Here is a 20,196-nt window from a genome sequence, read left to right as displayed (position 1 = left end):
CATTAATGCCCGGATGTCCGACTGCGAGAATGTGTCTGTAGGAGAGAGAGGAAGTGCGCGGATAACAAATGAGGTTGGAAAAACAGTGGTTGCGGCAAACAGTATCCGTTAATCCTGCAATAAAAAGTAGGTGAGACCAACTCTCCGTGCGTTCTCGATATCCCTCTCTATATATATGTAAGGAAGAGCTGACCCCATTCGAGAATTAATGATTACATCTGTAACCACTTTTCGATTAAAAATGGATGATCAGATTGATGAGTGCCATGATGACCCAACTGAAAATTTTGATCCGGACCATAACTTTTACAATAACATGTTGAATAACTGCAAGTACTACACAGCGGACCAGTACAACAACTCCATGTATGTGGACTGTAAACTGAAACTAATCCATTTCAACGGCAGGAGTCTCTACAGAAAATATTGAAAACATTGAGGATTATCTACAGAGCTTCAATAACAAGTTTGATGTCATTGCCGTCTCGGAAACCTGGCTAAATGAGAACAAAGGAACTGACTTTAATTTGCACGGATATAACATTGCTCAAATGAATCGGACATCTAAGGGGGGAGGGGGGGTTGCCTTGTTTGTTAATGAAAAGTTTAAGTTTGATCATGTCCGGCCAACACCTTCACGTCTGGATTTGCGGAAGATGCCTGGGGAAAATGGAGGCCCATATGCTTAACGTCTCTCCAGATTGAGGACGTCGAAGATCTCTTTATCTTCGGCTCACTGATGGCGCTCGCCCTCCCGCTGCTTATTGGTGCCCTCTGGATACACCGATTCTCGGTGAGAGTGATGCGGCAATGGAGATTGCTCGTAACATCGGCGACGAATTGTCCCAGGTGAAGAAGGAACAAGCAGCGTTAAGTGATGCCGCCGCTCAAATGGTCACGAAAATCATTACGGAGATCCGGGATCAAGAAAGGCTTGCTCGCATGAACCGGGCTAGGGCGGATGACGACTAATCTTCCTGAGCGGATTGCAGCGGACGTGGGCCTCCATGACACCCTCGGCCATCCCTCCCTACACTAACTTGAAAATCAACCTATCCAATGAACCTACTCCTATCGACAATATTGCAAGTGCCATGGCAATCAATAACTTTTGGGAAGATAATATATGTGAAAAAGGACAAAAACAAAAAAAACAAAAAAGAAAAGCTCATGTAATGTGATGTATGCAACTCTACCATGTTAGACTTTGCGTCCCTGGCTGTAGGGGGACAAGTATTAATCAGCATATGCTTTTCCCGTCTGCCTTTGTCTGTCCTCGGTTTCCTTTCTTTCTTCGGGCAAATTATTCCACATTTTGTGACTGTCAAAGATTTCATTCTTTCTTCGGGCAAATTATTCCACATTTTGTAACTGCCAATGATACCGATGATGATGACAATAAACATTTCATTTCATCCTGTGCGACGCTACAATAGATATTCCCGACATTTTGATTGGGTGGGCACGACTCACGTCTGGGTGGGCCGTGCCCACCCCAGCCCCCCCATACTTCCGGCCCCGCTTGCTGGGATGGTGCATGTTGGTCAAAGGAAGACCTAATTAATATTTGCTAAGCGAGTGGTCAAAAAATGGTCTCAAAATCACTACGAATATATCATTGCAACAGTGCAGTCCAAATTCAGACAATATTAATCAACATATCCAAACTAAAATGAGTACTAAAGCCACAACAAAATAATGTGAGGTAATTCTTATTTCTCATTTGCAGCGGACAGTGCATCTCACAGCTACTACAAGAGCTTCCCCGTCATGGACTTCGCCCACTACCGGACACCCGCCTTTCCGCCAGTGCCAGTGCAGCCCAAAGAGAAGTCCTACATCCACCAACACCTTCCATCGCAATCCAACCTGCACTCTCCCCTCTCCATCTCCATCCCCTCCAGCCATCTAGAACACGCCCACCTACCAAAGACCAGCACACACCCTCTACTGTCCAGTTCGGCCTTCAAAGCCTGGGAGCCGGTGGGTCGCCACGTCCAAAGGCAGAGCTCAGCCCCGGGGTCCGGGCCCACGCACGCCTCCCACTGGAGACACTGCTACTCCACCCGTCGGCAGCAGAGCATCGAGAACATGCCGGATCTTTTTAGCCAACCTGGTGGCGGGATGTACGCGGGAGGTGGATCGGGAGGTGCGGTAGGGCACGGGATGCATTTCCACATGCAACATCCTTCTCAAGCAAGCTACTATCATCACACAAGGTCAAAGAACTACTCTACACACAGTTCGACGGAAGTGACAGTCTAAAAGTGGCTTGTTTAATATTCTGAAAGCTGGTGTGAAGGAAAACACCAGAGTTTTGGATCAGTATCCCACGTGTCACCCTCAAAACGAGGAAGTTGAAATGGGTATGAAAATAATTTAGGAGGAAAAATAATGGCATATTTGTAGAACTTGTGTCGACAAGCTGGACAGAAATGGAGAAAAGCTAGTTGAGAAACGCTCTGTCTCCCTTAAAACAAATCCAACTTCTGCTTCGGCATCATAATACTGAAAGCTTTTAAGATTATTTAACATAGAGAGAGAAAGCAGCGATCAAGCTTTTTATTTGTAACTAGAAAAATCATTCATAGGAAGGCTTTCATGCTGGCGGGTACACCGTAAGCGCGTAGAAAGATGCGGAAGGATGTTTTGCGGCAATTCCAGATCACTTACGGTTCACATGTTGATTTTGAGTCACTCCCAGTTGAGTTTGAGGCAATTCCGGGCCGCTTCTTGTTGATTTTTGGTCACTTCCAGCTGATTTTTGAGGTAAAATTTTTGTGGGTCTTAATCAGTGAAAAGTGAATGGCGTACCGCAAGCAACACGTCACTTCCGCTCATTAATATTCATGACATTAGCTACTGTTGCTATGTAAGGAGAAGCCACCGTTTGTCCCTAATAGAAAATGAATGGAAATTGTGTAAGGAGATGTTTACAGAGCTAAACCTACCAATTCTCTCCGAAAATGATGTGCCAGGTGCCAAATTCACTGGCAAAGATGTGGAAGAACATAAAAATGTTCAGTTAAAGAGATGGCTTGAGTGTCGAAGGCTGAAAAGAAAAAAAAAAACGAGCCGACTTAACCATAGCTTTAGCTTTTTTATCGACGGGACGGACAATGACATTCTGTTTCAACAAGCTATCCTTTACCATCAGCCCTGTCTTTCTTATATATCCTCTGGTTGTCCTACGTCTCTTACCGTTCTTGGGGGTAGTTTAGTTAGCTTTGTGTAACGATCGCAAATGCCACTCAGTGAGAGCCAACGAACACTTTTAATTTTTTCATTGATAACACATCTTAATTCTATAATTTATTTACACTTCCCCCTTACTAAAGTTGTTATATATATATATATATATATATATATATATATATATATATATATATATATATATATATATATATATATATATATATATATATATATATCTTCCGTCTGACAATGAATTACCTGAAAAGAATTACAATGGTATCTGACTGCCACTGTTACCGTTTCTGTTATATATAACTATATATGTTTGTTGTCCTATATATATAACTAAAGTTGTTTTATATATATATATATATATATGTTTGTTGTCCTATATATATATATGACTAAAGTTGTTTTATATATATATATATATGTATATATATATACACAGTGATACCTCAGCTCACGAACGCTTAAGCTCACGAACTTTTCGCCTCAAGAACATTAAATTCGCGAGCATATAGTCTCTGCTGACGAACTAGTTTTCGGCGGACGAACCAATTCACGCGGTCGAAAAGCGCCACGAGAAGCTGACGCACGCTCACGGCGTCCCAGTTCGTCCCCTCACTTTCGTTGAGTGCGGACGTGGTTTGTGTTTGATAGACATTTTGGACCATATTGAGTGTACTTTTGCTATTATGGGACCGAAAAAGAGTTACCTACAGTCCTTATGGAAGGTGACTCGTGTTACCAATTCGCCCTCGACTGGTAATTGGCGGTGCTTTCAGCTTCCCACCGTAGTGAGAAGTGGACCGGCGAGTCACGTTGGCTCGTTGTCGTCGGTTGTCTTCGGTTCGCCCGATTTCCTCTCCAGAAAGGAGGCGGTGTGCATACAAACACCCAGAGGCGTCGGATGGCTTTTTGTGGGCACTTTTATTAACAACCAAAAGCATGTGGGGGGCACAGCAGTGGAGTCTACGCTAACTGCGCACTTTGCCGGTAACACTCTCCTTCCAAACAGTAACTCCCTCCCTCCCTCCTCCTCCCACTCCATTCCATCAAGCCATCAACTACCATCACAAAGGTAAATAAAACGACTTTATTATACAGTACAGTTTATTTCTTTAATTATAATACAATAGCACATTTATTATACATAAAATAAGGTATATTTTTGTGTAGTTTTAAGGCTCATTTAGTAGAAAATTATGTTTTATGGGGACCTGGGAACGGATTATTCTCATTTTAATGGTTTCTTATGGGAAATAAATGTTCGGATGATGAACTTTTCGCCTTACACACACTTTCTGGGAACCAATTATGTTCGTGAGCTGAGGTATCACTGTATATATAAAACAACTTTAGTATATATATATGTTTGTTGTCCTATATATATAACTAAAGTTGTTTTATATATATGTATATATATATATATATATATATATAAAACAACTTTAGTATATATATATATGTATATATATATATAAAACAACTTTAGTTATATATAGGACAACAAACATATACAGTGGTACCTCTACATACGATCGCTTCGACACACGAATTTTTCGACATCCGACGTAAAATTTGACTCGCCATTTGTTTCTACATCCGACGACATGCTCGAAATACGACGACAATGGCAGCACCGCAGACGAATGCACGGCGGATTTTCTTGTGTGACAAATCAACACTGGTTTCAGAAAAAGTTGGTACAGGTGGTGAAACAAGGAAAAAGTTGACGCTTACCTTCTAAATGAAGATGCAAATGACAGAAAAATATGAGCGTAGGGTGGGCATCCGTGAAATGGCTCAACAATACATCTCCACGGTCCTCCTCCGACCATCGTTCGCCAGTCTTTATAAGTTAAGCTGACAATTCTTATTGTGGTAACATCTCCAGAGAAATCGCCAACTTCGCCACGTTTTTATAATTTATTTCACAACTTATTCAAAACAAAAACACCTTCTGTCTGCCGCAATTGACGGTGTTAAGAAAACATTCAAAGTGAAAGTGAAACTCAAGCTCACCGGTCTGCCTCTGGCACGTCAGCACCGCGGTGCGTTCAGGGTCAGCAAAAAACGTCCGCCACATTAGAACCCGATTCGTTACATTAATACAGGAATTATTATTATTATCATAATTATTATTATTATTATTATTCCGATTTTGATTTATAATCTATTTGTTTTGCTATGTGTAATTGCCATTTGTAATAGTACCAGCAGTATTTTTTAAGGATTTAGTGAAGGTTTTTGGGCTGTGGAACGAATTAATGGAATTATAATGTATTCCTATGGGAAAATCCTGCTCGACATACGACCATTTCGACTTACAAACAAGGTCCTGGAACGGATTAACTTCGTATGTAGAGGTACCACTGTATAGTTATATATAACAGAAACGGTAACAGTGGCAGTCAGATACCATTGTAATTCTTTTCAGGTAATTCATTGTCAGACGGAAGCAGTACGGCACAACATTACGCTAAAAAAATAAGTTAAAAATATAAAAATGGCTCTTTGTCCTCTGAAAGACCATGCCAACCCAACATAATGTTTACTGCATATGAAATGTGAATGGATTCACATAGCTGGTGTTAAAGTCTGCGCAAGTTGATTCGGTCTTCACATTTTTTCCTCCCAAGGTTTTGGTTTCCGGAAACGTATGAAGAAAACATCCTTCATGTGTCGTAATGTCTAGAGTCGTTTCTACAAGTTCCAAAAAAGCAATGCGTGATTGGCATGTTCGTTTTTGAAAGATTACCGGAGAAAAGTAGCTCAAAGTACGTTGCATCTATGCGAGGGCGGGTCTATAAGGTCCCACTTCGGCTTTACTTCCGCTCTACGATGCGACGTCACGGTCTAAAAATAGCCTGCGTGCGGTACGCCATTGAATGAGCATGTCTATGTCTTTTGAAATGGTTGAATGTGCCGTTGTGAATGAATGAGAGGGGGGTTTTGGTGCCACCATGAACTTTTGGACTAATGAAAATACAACCCTGGGTCACAAGAATTTTTGGAACATTTTGGAGTTGGAACATAGTGAATCGGGTGTAAAATTTGAGATAAGTACAAAAGTACTGGCTAGTGTTGCACCGATACCATTTTTTGGATACTAATTCCAATACCTGACTGTGTGCTATCGGCCGATGTCGATACTGTGAAGATACCGCGTTTTTTTGGGGGGTTGTAGGGGGCTCCCGCAAGGGCGTAGGGTTGGTCTTAATGTTGGTAGGGACGATATAAAAGCATAACCTGCATGTACACATTTTGCTGGAGACGGGACATTAATAAGACTAAACAGATTGGGTGAAAGGCGGTCAGAGCAACATTTCTCTCCAATAAGAACCTGAAACCTAAAATTGATAGGCTTCATGATTGATGCAAAATAAATCTGAATTGACCTATACTAACTTTCACACTGCAAATTTACAGTATAACTTCTTAATCTGATAATTTTTCTTAAATCTAGTCGAATAATTTTCATCTTGTTGTGATGTTTTAAAGGCTGGTTATGCGTCAGATTCTTACACTTACTTTTAATAAATATTACCATTTGTTCTTATTAAGCCTATACATCTAAAAGTCGGTCATTTTTCACCTAAATTAAAAAAAAATGCTTTCAAATAATGTTTTAAACCATATGTATTCTTAAGAACATTTATTTTTCTTTTTTCTTTAACCTGTCCTGTTCAACTGCTTGACACAGAGAATGGAGATCTGAGTTTCCGATTGGTCAAAACATGTTTTAATACATCACATGGGAGTATGACACACTCCACTCCCATTGTGATCATTCAACGTACCTCTTTTATTAGGAGGAAGCAGCGAACAGGAGGGGAACAGAAGAAAAGAAGGAGAGAGAGGCAGAAGAAGCACAAAAAACAACAACAAATACACTGAACACCTACACTGACTATGAACATGTTGGTGCTATCGTTAGCTAGTTGTATTATTGAATTAAGAACATTTCTGACAAACATTTTTTTTTTTATACAAACTTTTTGCTTAAAATAAGTCTGTTAAGCTTATTTTCAGCTATTTTTCTTATTTCAAGAAATCTGAGTAAAATTGACTTGAAGCATTGGCAGATAATTTCACTTTTTTCTAGTAGATTTACACTGAAAACAAGGGAATTTTTTTAAGGACGTGGGTTTTTGCAGTGCATATGTATATATGTATATATATATATATATATACATATAAACATTTGTCTTAATACCACTCAAAATTGTCTGTCTAAATAAATTAAATACAACAAAAAAATATTCTTAGTCGGGGAATAACAAAAAAAAAAAAAAATGGAGCCTTCTGTCTGGAAAAACACTACTGCTTTTGTCCACAAGCACAGCCACATGAGCAAAATAAAAATTAAAACTAGGAGAAGGGGGTAAACCTTGGTACACTAAATTTCTTACAGCCGAGCAGAGTTCACTATATTTCTCAGTTTAGTTAACGTTAACATAGTAAAAAACACAGACATAAGGACACTTCTCCTAAACAACTTCCTACTCCGTTAGCATCTTCACACAATGTAATGTAACGATAATGAAGTCATCAGCCAATCAAACGTGCGTTTGAGGAAAAAAAAACAAAACATGGAATGGGACATTCAGTAAGTGAAAAAGGGGTAAATATAAGTCTGAAAATAATGAAAATAATTCACTTAATAATGGTAGGGTCAATTCTATCGTTACAACATATGGGAAGACAATCTAAATTACCTATATAACTGAACACATTTTCTAATGCAAATAAAGTTGCTTAAAAGTTGGTCGGGATAATTTGAGCCTCCTGAAAAGCTGGTAGTGTTTCGTCCCTACCGTCCCTATGCAAACCTACGCCCTTGGGCTCCCGATACAGATTCCGATATTAATGTAAAAGGAAGCCCTGAGCATCCGACACTTAAAGCATCCGTGTGGAAACTCCCACGGTTGATTCTGCATGTAGCGCATAGCTAATAATAATTTTTATGGGAAAAAAATGCATAAAACCGAAACGGTACGTAAGTGAACCAAACCAAACATGCAAAACTGAAACGGTTCAATACATCCCTGTGAACCGATACACCCATAATATATATACAGAGGTGGGTAGTAAAGCTTTAAATTTACTCCAATATATTTACTCTGTTGCATTTACCTGAGTAACTTTTTTAAGAAAAATGTACTTCTAAGAGTATTTATACAAAGCCATACTTTTTACTGTACTGATACATTTTTTTTAAACCCAATTCTCAATACTAACTTTCTGCATACTCACTTAAATGTAAAAGTAATCGGCATCATGTCTTGGTAGGACACTGCTTAACTAATTGGATGCCATTGACGGCACTAGATGTCTAATCCATTTCCATTTGCTGCCACCCTCCCGGTTCAAATGGATTGGACGTCGACTAGTGATAAACTCATTTTAAATCATTTACTTCTAGTTAGTATAGATTTTAATATCGACTTCATCAATGGCAGTGAATGAGTTAATTTTTCGCAGTTGATAATATTGTCTTAAATGACAAATTACAAAAACATTCGACATTTTTCCCCAAGGCCCAAACCTAAAAACACTCTGGAAGTAGGCCACTATCAACTTGTTAAAATACAATAGACAATATGTAACCAGTTTGTGGATGCCTCACTGAGTCTATTGTCCTTGACAAGAAAAAAAATACTTTTCATCTCATTGTCTACCTCTATGCGCAGCTGGCTTAACCCGTGTACCTTTTGCTTCGCTCTGGAACTCTCCCATCCTCGCTCCACTATGTAATGTTTTGCTTTTGGTGCCATCAGGCCAAGCATACAGGGACAGCAGCCCCGGGGTGACATTAACTCAATGGTGAGGACAATGCTACCATCACGTCAACTCCCATCAAGCTCCGTCGAAAACCACGCAGGGGAAGAGGAGGAAAGGCAGCTCGTAAGAGCCAGAGGCTCGGACCCTTTAGAAAAGAGGAAAAAGAAGAGAAGAGAAGAGAAAATAGAAAACAAACTATGTTTTCCTTCCTCAGGGGAAAGAAAGGCAACGAGTCACTGTGAATCTCAGTTTCTCACTACTGAACAGACTAGGTCATACGTTGGTGTGTGTGGACCTGCGAGGACACTCCCGTGTCATTTTTTCAGCCTTCGGGCAGCATTGTAGAGAAATATGTGTAGGCATTTCCAAGCCTGGAGCTTTAAACACTACTGAAGCCTGGATAGCAAAAGACACCATGAGAACCACAAGCTGTGGAAGACGAGCAACAGTTGATCTGATTTGTTGGCGAAGCTCAGGAACTGCACAGAAAGGTGTTCAGAATTGTGCTTTTAACAAAGAAATGTGCTACAAAAAGTAAGGGTTTTGTGACATTTAAGCAATTTAGCTCAGAGGAAGAAGAACTCTGAAATTATATGAGATAGCGGCAGACAGGAGGTGGGACGTGGTACGTAGGGTGGTGTAGAGGCTCTCAGGAAGGATAGGTGGGTAGTAATGCATTACATTTACTCCGTTACATTTACATGAGTAACTTTTTGGTGAGAAAATGTCACACTTTGGCAGGGGCGCTGGTAGTCACTCACAGCAGGGGGTGCTGAGGATCTTATTTTGTTTTTACCATCCAAAAACAGTTTCGGTCCAAATTTGTGATGCATGCTGGATAGTTTACGTACTACTACTAAGCTACTACAAAGACTGTCTGTTAAGACCTCCTCTGCCAACAGTTAACTTTTCTGTTCCAATAGCGCCTTATCCAACCTGTCTTGGTAGCAAGCCAGGTGTCAAGTGGTCACCATGTTATTAACACAACAACAACAAAAAATCAACATATAACGGAAAACAGACATGACTGAAAAAGCAGTTTCTGCTCTTTCAAACCTCTATAAAATAAACTGCTGTATTTTAAGCCAAAAGAACAGTTGTGTTTGATAGAACAATATGCCTATATGCTGCCATAGCACATTCATGGCGCATTAAGCCCCCGAACTATTTTTAATTTGTCCCTTTCACCCTGGAAACCCCCGTTTACAGATGTCGTGCAACCGCTTATGTTTCAAGCCAGTCATAAAAAGAAGATAAGTAATTATATTTATTATCCAAAATGTGTCATTTAGAGCTTAGAATCATTAATTGATGTCTAATATTTCGTTTTAAAAAAAAAAAACTACTTAAAAAAATTATTCACTCGCATATTTTAAACTTTTAAACAAATAACGTCACAATGAAAAAATGGTGTCTGTAAAAAAGTCACGGATATCTACCTCATAACTATCGCTTAATTCTACTTTTTTTGTTACTGCCGCATTTTCCCCGATATGTTAGATGATAAATAATCGATCCAAACAAAGAAATATTGAAAAAAAAAATGTTTAAAAGGGTAAATATATAAAAAAGAAAATCTCGACCACTCCTTGACGTCTGCGATTTCTGCATCGCGACCCTTGTTATATTACCATGTTTCACCCATGAAATCCCCAAAAAATGGGGCTCTGGCCATGCCAATTCGGCCATTTACACTGTGTCTTGACACTCGTTGATACATGTTACAATGAGTTCTTGGATCGAAAAGAGGTAAGTTCGCGATAATATCTCGCTAAAATCGTGGCGTCTTTAATTCTGCTCTCGTGTGCTCTCACCTCCAGTCAGGGTTTTGCTGTTTAAAAAAAAAATGTTTTTTCAAAATGCCCTCCTGTTCAAAATTGTTCTTCCCCCAGAAAATTGAGATTTTAAGCTTTCCAATAATGTATCACACATGCATATACAGTAGGACAATTTTAAAATTTGGCCAAATTGGGGGTCTCAGAGCGGAACTTCAAGTCACCTGAGTGTTTTCCGCCATATATATTTAATCCCCAAAGTTAAATATGGTATTGCTTCAATATGTTTTTTTTTATTTTTATTTTTTTAAAAACACAGAAATCAACCAAAACACTTTTTTCTCCCCAACACCAGGGGGTGCTGCACCCCCAACAACCCACCTCCTGCACCACTGCACATTGTGAACTTACGACGGAAACTATGGCGAATTTTCATCTTGTTCTTGTCTCTTCTCGTCAGACAAAAACTGGCATTTGTCTCGTTTTAGTCTTCCATGACACGTTTTTAGCTCCTCGTCGCCACGTCATCATCATGATGTAAAATTTGACTCGCCCTTTGTTTCTACATCCGACGACATGCTCGAAATATGACGATTTATGACAGCGCCGCAGTATCTTTGTGTTCCCGCAAGATGGACGCACAGCGGGTTTTCTTGAGAGAAATCAACATGGGTTCCAAGAATGTTAGTGCAGGTGGTGACAAATGGAAAAAGATGAGGCTTACCATTGAAATGAAGATGGAAATGATAGGAAAATATGAGCGTGTTGCGTGCGTTCGTAAACCGACTCGAAAATACGGCCGTAGAATGTCTACGATCCCGATGGTCCTCCTTCGACCTCTGTTCACCAGTCTTAATAAGTTGACAACTATTATAGTGGTAACATCGCCAAAAAATCGCCAGCTTCGTGAGGGTTTTTAATCATTTATTTGAGTACCGGTACTTGTGCAACACAACATACCTACTGTCCACCGCAGCTGAACAAAGTGAAAGTAAAAAGTCCCTCTCTCTGGCAAGTCACCCACACGGTGCGTTCAGGTACACCATGCAAAACTCATCCGCCGTATTAGAACACGACTGGTTACACTATTACAGGTATTATTATTATTATCATTACTATTATTATATTATTATTACACTGTTTATTCATGATTTATTTGTTTTGCTTCGTGTAATTGCTATTTGCAATGGTACCAGCAGCATTTATTAGGGATTTAGTGTTGGTTTTCGGCCTGTGAAATGAATTAATGGAATTATAATGTATTCTTATGGGAAAATTCTGCTCGACATACAACCATTTCTATTTACAAATAAGGTCCTGGAACAAATTAACTTCGTATGTAGAGGTACCACTGTATTTGATATAGAGCGCTGCCGTCAACATGACTCAAAAGCACAGATTTCAACTTCTCTCCTAGTTCTTATTTGTCACCAATAGCTAGACCACGGAAAACCGGAGATATGGTCGTTTAAATTTCAGGGTAAAAAATATGTTTTTTCTACTAGAGGGCACTCATGCTCTTTGAACGGGTTATGTTTCATTTCTGTAGATTTGGGTAGATGGAATTTAAGGATTCTGTGTATTCTTTTGGCATAACATGGTCATGTAATAGGTTATAGTACAGTATAATAACAACAGTTCATATAAATGACGTTACGCTGGGGAAAAAAGATCAGAAATTGTAAGCAGTTACTCATTACTTGAGTACCGTAATTTCTGCCACCCACTAAATTTGACAGGAAAACGGCATTTGCTCATAGATAAGCCGCATTGGACTGTTAAGGGATATTTTCACCAAAATATATTAACTTGTAACACTTCATTTGACAGTGGCAAATGAACCACCATTAGGCTTTGAACAAATTGCCTGCATAGCTTCATTGCTTCAAAAAGCTTCATTTGGCCATCACTGCTCCCTTGAGGGGAGACAGTCAACCTCTGCTGCCACCTGTTGTCAACACTGTTGTTGTCCAACTCTGCTGCCACCTGTTGTCAACACGGTTGTTGTCCAACATGCCTCCTAGCATGCATTGCAGCGCTACAGATGTAAATAACAATGTAAAATTCATGTTCCAGTTGTTACGTTAATTGCTAATTATGGTATTTGGTAACACTTTATTTGACAGTGGCGCTATAAGACTGTCATTAGGTAATCATAATTATGACATGACACTGTCATGAGCATTAATGAATGCTTATAACACATGTCATTTAATGTTATCTGGCAAATTATCTCACTTTTAAATGGACGTAAAAGATTTGAGCCGGACATAAATAGAGTTAGTGACATAATTTGCCAGATGACACTTAATGACATCCGTCATAATCATTCAGTAATAGCCAAGGTAGTGTCATGTGATAATTATGACGGTCTTATGACAGTCTTATGATGCCGATGTCAAATAAAGTGTTACCTGTTAACCCAAATGAATCAACAAATAAACCGCACAGGAATATAAACAGCAGGACTGAAAATGAAGGGAAAATGTAGCAGTTTATAGTCTGAAAATTAAGGTACTTATTCCACCGAATACGTTTTTTACTTGAAGTTGAGTCAATTTTTTTGGATGACTACTTTTACTTGAGTAATATTATTTTGAAGTAACGCTACTCTTATTTGAGTAAACTTTTTGGCTACTCTACCCACCTCTGTCAATGACTGACTGTTGCTCCCAGGAGGTTTCACAGCATTTCTGTTCTAGAAAAATTATGGTTCCAATTGGACATGGAAGTAAGATGCATACAAGTAGTTTGACAGTTCTGCGAGTACGTGTTCTATTATGTAAACGTGCCAAATTCACCCAAAAACTAAATACATAACACTGGTTTACTTCATGCATTTTCATTTGGGTAGTTAAGGAACCACTGGTATTGACAGAACTTGTTTTACATGCCATAACTGTTTATCAAATCAGACTTATGGTGTTAAGCATCTTCAATGATACATTTTGTTCACGCAATAACTGCTCTAAGTACAATTTTTTTGTATTTTTTGTGTAATGTTTTGTGAAGACCTCTTTTCTCTGTAAATCCAATGTGAAGCTTTGTAAATTTTGTACACAATTAGTTGTAAAAGGGCTTTCTGTAGTATTTTGTTTCTAAGAATTGATGATAGTTGATGTCAAGGTCAAACTAAATTTACTATTTTGTACAGTTAAATGAAACATGACACATGGAGCGCGCCAGCATAAATGTGCGCTTTATTACTGCGCAATGGAGGTGGTTTAGTAATAGGCCATCTGTATTGTATGTCACATTATACGAGTGGTTTCTACATTTTATGACATAAATGGCGTGGCAGAATTTAAAATGGGCACACACAAAAAAATAACCGCAGAGTGGACTGTTTGTCCAAACAGTTGAGGGTTTTTTTAGCGTTAAGATCTGCAGTAGTGACAGTGAAGGCGTGCATTATGGAAATTGGAAAACAAATAGTTTTTTAAAAGCACAGAGGGAATTTGTGCCCCAGTTTTTGCAACATCTAAAACTATAACTTCAAGAGCCACGGCAATTATGGAAATGTGATACAATTATAACAGTATAACTACAACAGTGATAGCAAAGTAAACGCAATATGTACAGGTGAGAGCTAATGTAGCAAAGACAAGTAGTAATTGTCCAAGAAAAATGAAGCAGCAGTAAAAGAAACTGTACATTAACCTATATGGCTTTTTAAAGATGAGAACCATTAAAGATTGAAAAACTACTGTGAGGTTTGTTTGTCTGTATGCGTCACAGATTTTCTGGGTCTTTCCGAAGAGAACAACATATCCTATTTTGTGGAAATTTATATAGTGTTACAGTTCCAAATGAGAACTCATTGTAAGACAGCTTAATAAAAGTTACAATATAAGATTTGTTCATACTTTCAGTGTATTTGCATATATTTCGACAGCTCCAGTACCTTGACAGACGACGCAAGCTTCCCAAGAAAAAGCTCTTGCCAAGAATTAACCTTTGACCTATGAGGGAACAATGATTAAGATTACAGTGGCATCTTGTGGCTGAATCTAATATTGCAGGAACCTCATTTTAGTATATAATACAATGCAGTATTCGTATTCAATAAACAAACATTTTATAATTAAAATATATATGTAATTGAAATTAAATATATGTACGATTTTATCATGCTGATGGTTAGGATTAAGAGGGGCAAGGGTTTGAATGTAATTTTAAGGAAAAGTAGTTTTTCATATTTGGCTTTTTCATGAAGCGAGTTTTTCACTGTGACCAAAAGCGTCAATTAAAACAGTTTGACCAAAAGCGTCAATTAAAACAGTTTATTAGGATACTCGTAAACCTGTTGTAAATTTGTAACTAGTGTCACATGGTTCCATACCTACGTAACAGATGTAATGTTAATTAGTGATTATAGCATCAAAATGATTAAAACTAATTGATTTCAAAACACGCTTCTGAATTAATAAGAGTTTGAAATAAATTCTACCTCGTCAAATGATGTACCAATGTACGTAGCATAATTTTAACACAACCCAAAAATTTCTTCCGGGACATAACCCCGCCTACTAATATTTGATTCGTCAATTTCTAGGATGGACAATATTTTTTACCAATAGACGCTGAGGCGGGAGCATCGGCCCGGAGTCAGCCTAATCTATGATAGTTGAACGACTCAGTTCTCCAAAACTCTACTAGGATTTCGGTAAGTATCTTGTACTTTGACTGTCTTGTACTTTTGTTTGCGCAAAGATATTTCCAATGCGAATCAGATTATTAAATCCGTCCACAGCCTTGCCTAATAGCGAATAAATAATTGTTGTCTCACCAGAAGCTAAACTAGCACACTTTGTGAATTACAAACTTCATTCATCCATCGACTCAACATCACTTCATTGATTTTGGATTGAATTGTGCGATTAACTATAGTCAAGACTTTAGGGCAAAGCCGAAATCAGTAACGTTATGACTAAGTGATTCTGGGGTTGACTTTTAACATGTGTCAGACATCAACAATGGCAGAGTGGAACGCTTACTTCCGGAATGAGGATGACGATGAAGCACAGGAGGAGGGAGAACAACCACAAGGTGTCCTGAATGCAACTTTCGCAGGTTTTTTTTTTTACATGCGTGTTAGCTTTAAATTTTTGACTATTTTCTTTATCGGCAGATTTTAAAGTCACAGGGCGAGACTGTATTGTTTTCTTGGTGGATGCCTCAAAGGAAATGTTCATCAAGGGAGAAGATGGGGCGCCGTCTAATTTTGATATGACCATGCAGGTAAGTAATACATCTTACACAATGTTTTCATCATGCAGATACAGAATATCAACCTCAACTAGGGGTGGGAACCTTGCCTCACGAGAAGATACTATATTTGATACAAGGCTCGGGAGAATTATCTGACAATATGGCTAGGCCTGAGGCTATCGTTTATTTAAAGCAACACTAGGTAACTTTTCAACCTTTATAACAGATATGTCCAAAGTCCAGTCCGGGGGCCAAATGCGACCCGTGGTCAAATTTCATCCGGCCCCCAGCTTCTGTCATAAAATCAATAACGTCTGGCCCGCACACAGACTTAATAAATTGGTCAGTAGTACTGCTACCAGCATATGAAGTAGCTTACACACTAAATGCTGCTCCTCATTTACCCACTAAAAGGCAGCAGCACTCTAAGCAACATTACCCCGTGTGACCCTTCCAATTTTCTAAAATGGCGACAATTAACAAAAAAAAAGAAAGTTGACTGCGACGGCCGACACTTCAAGGATAGATGGAAATTGGACTATTTCTTCACTAAAATACGCAACAACTGTGTCTGCCTTATTTGCAAAGAGACAGTCGCTATTGAGTTCAATGTGAGGCGATATTACCAAACAAGACACGCTGACATGTACGACAAGATTATAGGGAAGATAGACAGCGAGAAATTGAATTAACTTTAAGCTAGTTTAACTTCACAGCAGCAGTATTTCGCAAGAGCCCGAGAGTCGAAAGAGAACGCCACAAAGGCGAGTTGCGAGATTGTTGAAATTATAAAATAATAATAAAGCGAATGTGACACACAGAATGGCTTGCTAAAATTTGCTTAAATATATTGTTCTACGTAAAGGACGTCAGCCAAGGTTGGCCCCCCACATTTTTGCCACACCCAATCTGGCCCCCTTTGCAAAAAGTTTGGATACCCCTGCTTTATAAGATATTGTCATTATCATTAACATTTGTGATAATATGTCGACTGACAACTAGTTGAATGACACCTCTTTTATATCTTGAGGGGGTCTGTATCGCTTTCACCGGCACTAATTAACTTTGAGGAGGGTGACAGGAACCCTACCACACAAAAAAAAAAAAAAACTACAAATGTGCTGACTGATTTACGTCATACGGCCCCCTTTCACCATTCATTATAAAGACTGAAGTCGATGCGAACGCTTTCGCGCCAATTCTGCAAAGATAGCAGATCACAAAGAGACAAAAAGTTTTGTCTGAGTAGGAAAAAAAGCCGGCTTTCACTCGCCCCTGTCACTGAACTCGTCAGCGCTGATGAGTTTGGGTGTTGTGGAGAGGGGAGCCACGCTAAGCGATACGGTTGCTAACCGTCATATGCTATTGTTTAGCCAAAACTGGATTCATTACCTTATTACTATTCATCCTTCATACAGCCACTGGAAACAAATGTTGGTTAATCCATCTGCAGGTAACCGGGAGATTGATTTTTGATTGATTGATCATTTTACGATACTTTGCGAGTGTACGCTGGTCCTCATGGGAAACGCAGTCTTCCTTAAGGCAAAACACTACCGCTTTTGTCCAGTGGCGTCGCTGAAATCGACCAAAACTGAAAAATGACCAAGTGTTTCTTTACGTAATCAATTAATCAATCAATTAGTTAGTTCGAGTAATCGGATTAGGAACATTTAATGCGTTGCAGACTAAGTTTTAGGGGATGTAAAGCCAAGGCTTGCTAAGATTGCACTTTCAAAAGAGCATTAAATGCGAATACAAAAAAAATTCTGAACGTTTTGCTATGCAGAATTGCACTTTCATGTCACAATAGCAATAAATGCATTTAACAATGAAATAAAATACCTGAGCTTAGCCTCAAATGGCATAAAAAAATAAATAATAATGATAATAAATGAGAATCGAAGTACAACAAAAGAACAACTGGCTAACCTGCAAATCAAAAGTCCGCTTGCTTAAATGCTATAAACCCTTTTTTTTTAAATGCTCTTAACAAATCGTTCACACACACATTCCCACTAAAAATGCTAAATATACTGTACTTCTAAACTAAATAATGAATGTATAAACCAACATATCAGCTCAAACAAAAAAATTGCTTGTGTTGGTCTTAACTGGGTCCAGCTGGATTCAGCCATGTTCGAAGAGTTATGTCATATTTACTGTTGCCACTAGAGGGCAGTGTATCCTCCCAAATGAAAAAACTAAATGCGAACACTTTTAAAACATACCATTACTCGCCACTCTAATTAAATAAATCCTCGATGCAGCAGAATTTGATTCAGGGTGTTTTTCTAATCAAATTACTCTAGTTAATCGATTAATCGTTGCAGCACTAGATATGGCGATACAACAATTATCGATACTAGGGCTGCAGCTATCAATTATATAGGTAATCAATTAATCTGTCGATTTCATAAGTTCGGTTGATCGAGTAATCAGATAGCAAACATTTAATGCTTTGCAGAATAATTTTAGGAGACGTTAAAACAAGTGTTTATGCTTACAATTAGAGCTGTCCCGACTAGTCGACGTTGTCGACGGGCAAAACATACCGTCGACGGGTAATGACGGGTTTTAAAAAAAAAATACATGCGGATAAAGTTTAGAATGGCGGGCGCTCGCGATGCAAGCGGTTGTTACTAGCACCCCCAAGGGGGCCGCTGTTATTTCAATGTTACCGGCGTTGTCAGATTGAGCAAAGAGGAAGAAAGTGGACGAGCAAGAGAGAGGGCGCGAGATTGGTGAGTTGGGAAAGCGTGCGGGTAGCGCGGAGTTCAGTGGCTGCATTCCTCTCGTTTTTGTTTTGGTCAATAAAAGTATCCATAATGAGCCATCCGACGCCTCTGGGTGTTTTTATGCATGCCGCCGCCTTCCTGAGGAGGAAATCGGACGAACCGACGACAACGAGCCATGTGAATTGCCGGTTCACTATTCACTACGGCGAAGAGTTGAAAACCCCGCCAATTACCAAAAAGGGCAGAATTGGTGACACGTGAAAGTGGCATAAAGCCAAAAAAGCGGACCAGAATAGCCAGAGCCTGGAATTATTTCAAGCAAAATATGGAGGGTGCCACTCTGTGTTCTCTTTGCTAAACTGAGCTCACATACCACGGTAGCATGTCGGCTATGAACGAACACTTGAAGCGCCGTCACCCAAGTATGATTTTCGAAGACAACGGGAAACAACAAGCTAGCGGATTGTAAGTCCATACAACTTTCTAAAGATTTTTTTTTTTTAATGGAAGTTACCTTTATGTGCATCGTATCAACGTGCATTTTTATTTAATAAAATAATTAATATATATATTATATAATTTTTAAAAAATTATAATTAAATTTATTTGGACCATGGAAGTATGGAAGCTCCCTCTTGGGGAAAATACAGTGGGGAGAGCAAGTATTTGATACATTGCCAATTAGAGCTGGGAATCTTTGGGCACCTAACGATTCGATTACGATTCAGAGGCTCCGATTCGATTATAAAACGATTATTGATGCACCCCCCTCCTTTTTTTTTTTTTTTTTTTTTTTTAATAAAATAAAGTTTTGTACATTAGTTCCAAAATTGTTCAAAAATACTCTCAGGCTAAACCAAACTACTATTTCAGTATCAAGTTAACATATAGCAGTAAACAAATATACAAAAATAACATTAAATAAAAAAACTCCAGTCCCCATTCTGTATCAGCAGCTTTAAACTACATTCAATTAATTTAATGTTGTGAATCAACCGTTAAAGTTGTTAAAATGGCTCCCGTTATTCCATAATTTCCCTTTTGTCTACTTTTGACATGTGAAAGTTTTAAAACTATTTTAAAGATAGATTCAAGTCAATATTTTACCGATTTAGGAGTATTTTAGATAAAAAGTTAATTAGGTTTGCTTGGAAGGTTCGCTACAACAGCATTGCAGGGAAGTTTACTGCTTTAAGATGGCGGCCGTTTACCAACGCCCGCATCTCGCTTTTTGCAGATGTGCTGCTACCGCTACCGAGTCTATAATCCATCCAGTCCTATATAAATGATATCTACCGTAACATTATGTAGCTTAGCTGTACTTGTAGCAGCTTTTCGGCAGCAGTCAGGTATGTTGTTGTGTTTTTTTATCTCTTGGCATGAGTTGAGCTAGAGCCGTGAGTTGAGCGTTGGCATTACCCGAGGGGCCGGTTAATGAGAAGCATAATGTTTAGCTACTCCCGCTCCGTTCCGTCCCGAAGTCCGCG

General features: G+C 38.9%; 2 protein-coding genes across 2 annotated transcripts in view; both read left to right on the top strand.

Annotated features, from left to right (window-relative positions):
- The window catches only part of shisa8b (shisa family member 8b), a 111,933-nt gene extending 108,610 nt beyond the window's left edge, over positions 1-3,323 (top strand). Inside the window, exon 5 of the mRNA XM_057826666.1 lies at positions 1,730-3,323. Within this exon, the coding sequence (XP_057682649.1) occupies positions 1,730-2,265 (536 nt within the window). The 3' untranslated portion in view covers positions 2,266-3,323. The remainder of the gene's footprint in view (positions 1-1,729) is intronic.
- Positions 3,324-15,326: 12,003 nt separating this feature from the next.
- xrcc6 (X-ray repair complementing defective repair in Chinese hamster cells 6) overlaps positions 15,327-20,196 on the top strand; it is a 32,960-nt gene continuing 28,090 nt past the window's right edge. Inside the window, exons 1-3 of the mRNA XM_057826661.1 lie at positions 15,327-15,426; positions 15,728-15,809; positions 15,892-16,001. Coding sequence (XP_057682644.1) covers positions 15,737-15,809; positions 15,892-16,001 — 183 coding nt within the window. The 5' untranslated portion in view covers positions 15,327-15,426; positions 15,728-15,736. The remainder of the gene's footprint in view (positions 15,427-15,727; positions 15,810-15,891; positions 16,002-20,196) is intronic.

Source organism: Corythoichthys intestinalis, chromosome 21, assembly GCF_030265065.1.
Source record: "Corythoichthys intestinalis isolate RoL2023-P3 chromosome 21, ASM3026506v1, whole genome shotgun sequence".
In the NCBI taxonomy this organism is placed as follows: Eukaryota; Metazoa; Chordata; class Actinopteri; order Syngnathiformes; family Syngnathidae; genus Corythoichthys; species Corythoichthys intestinalis.
This window is presented reverse-complemented; position numbering and strand designations above follow the sequence as displayed.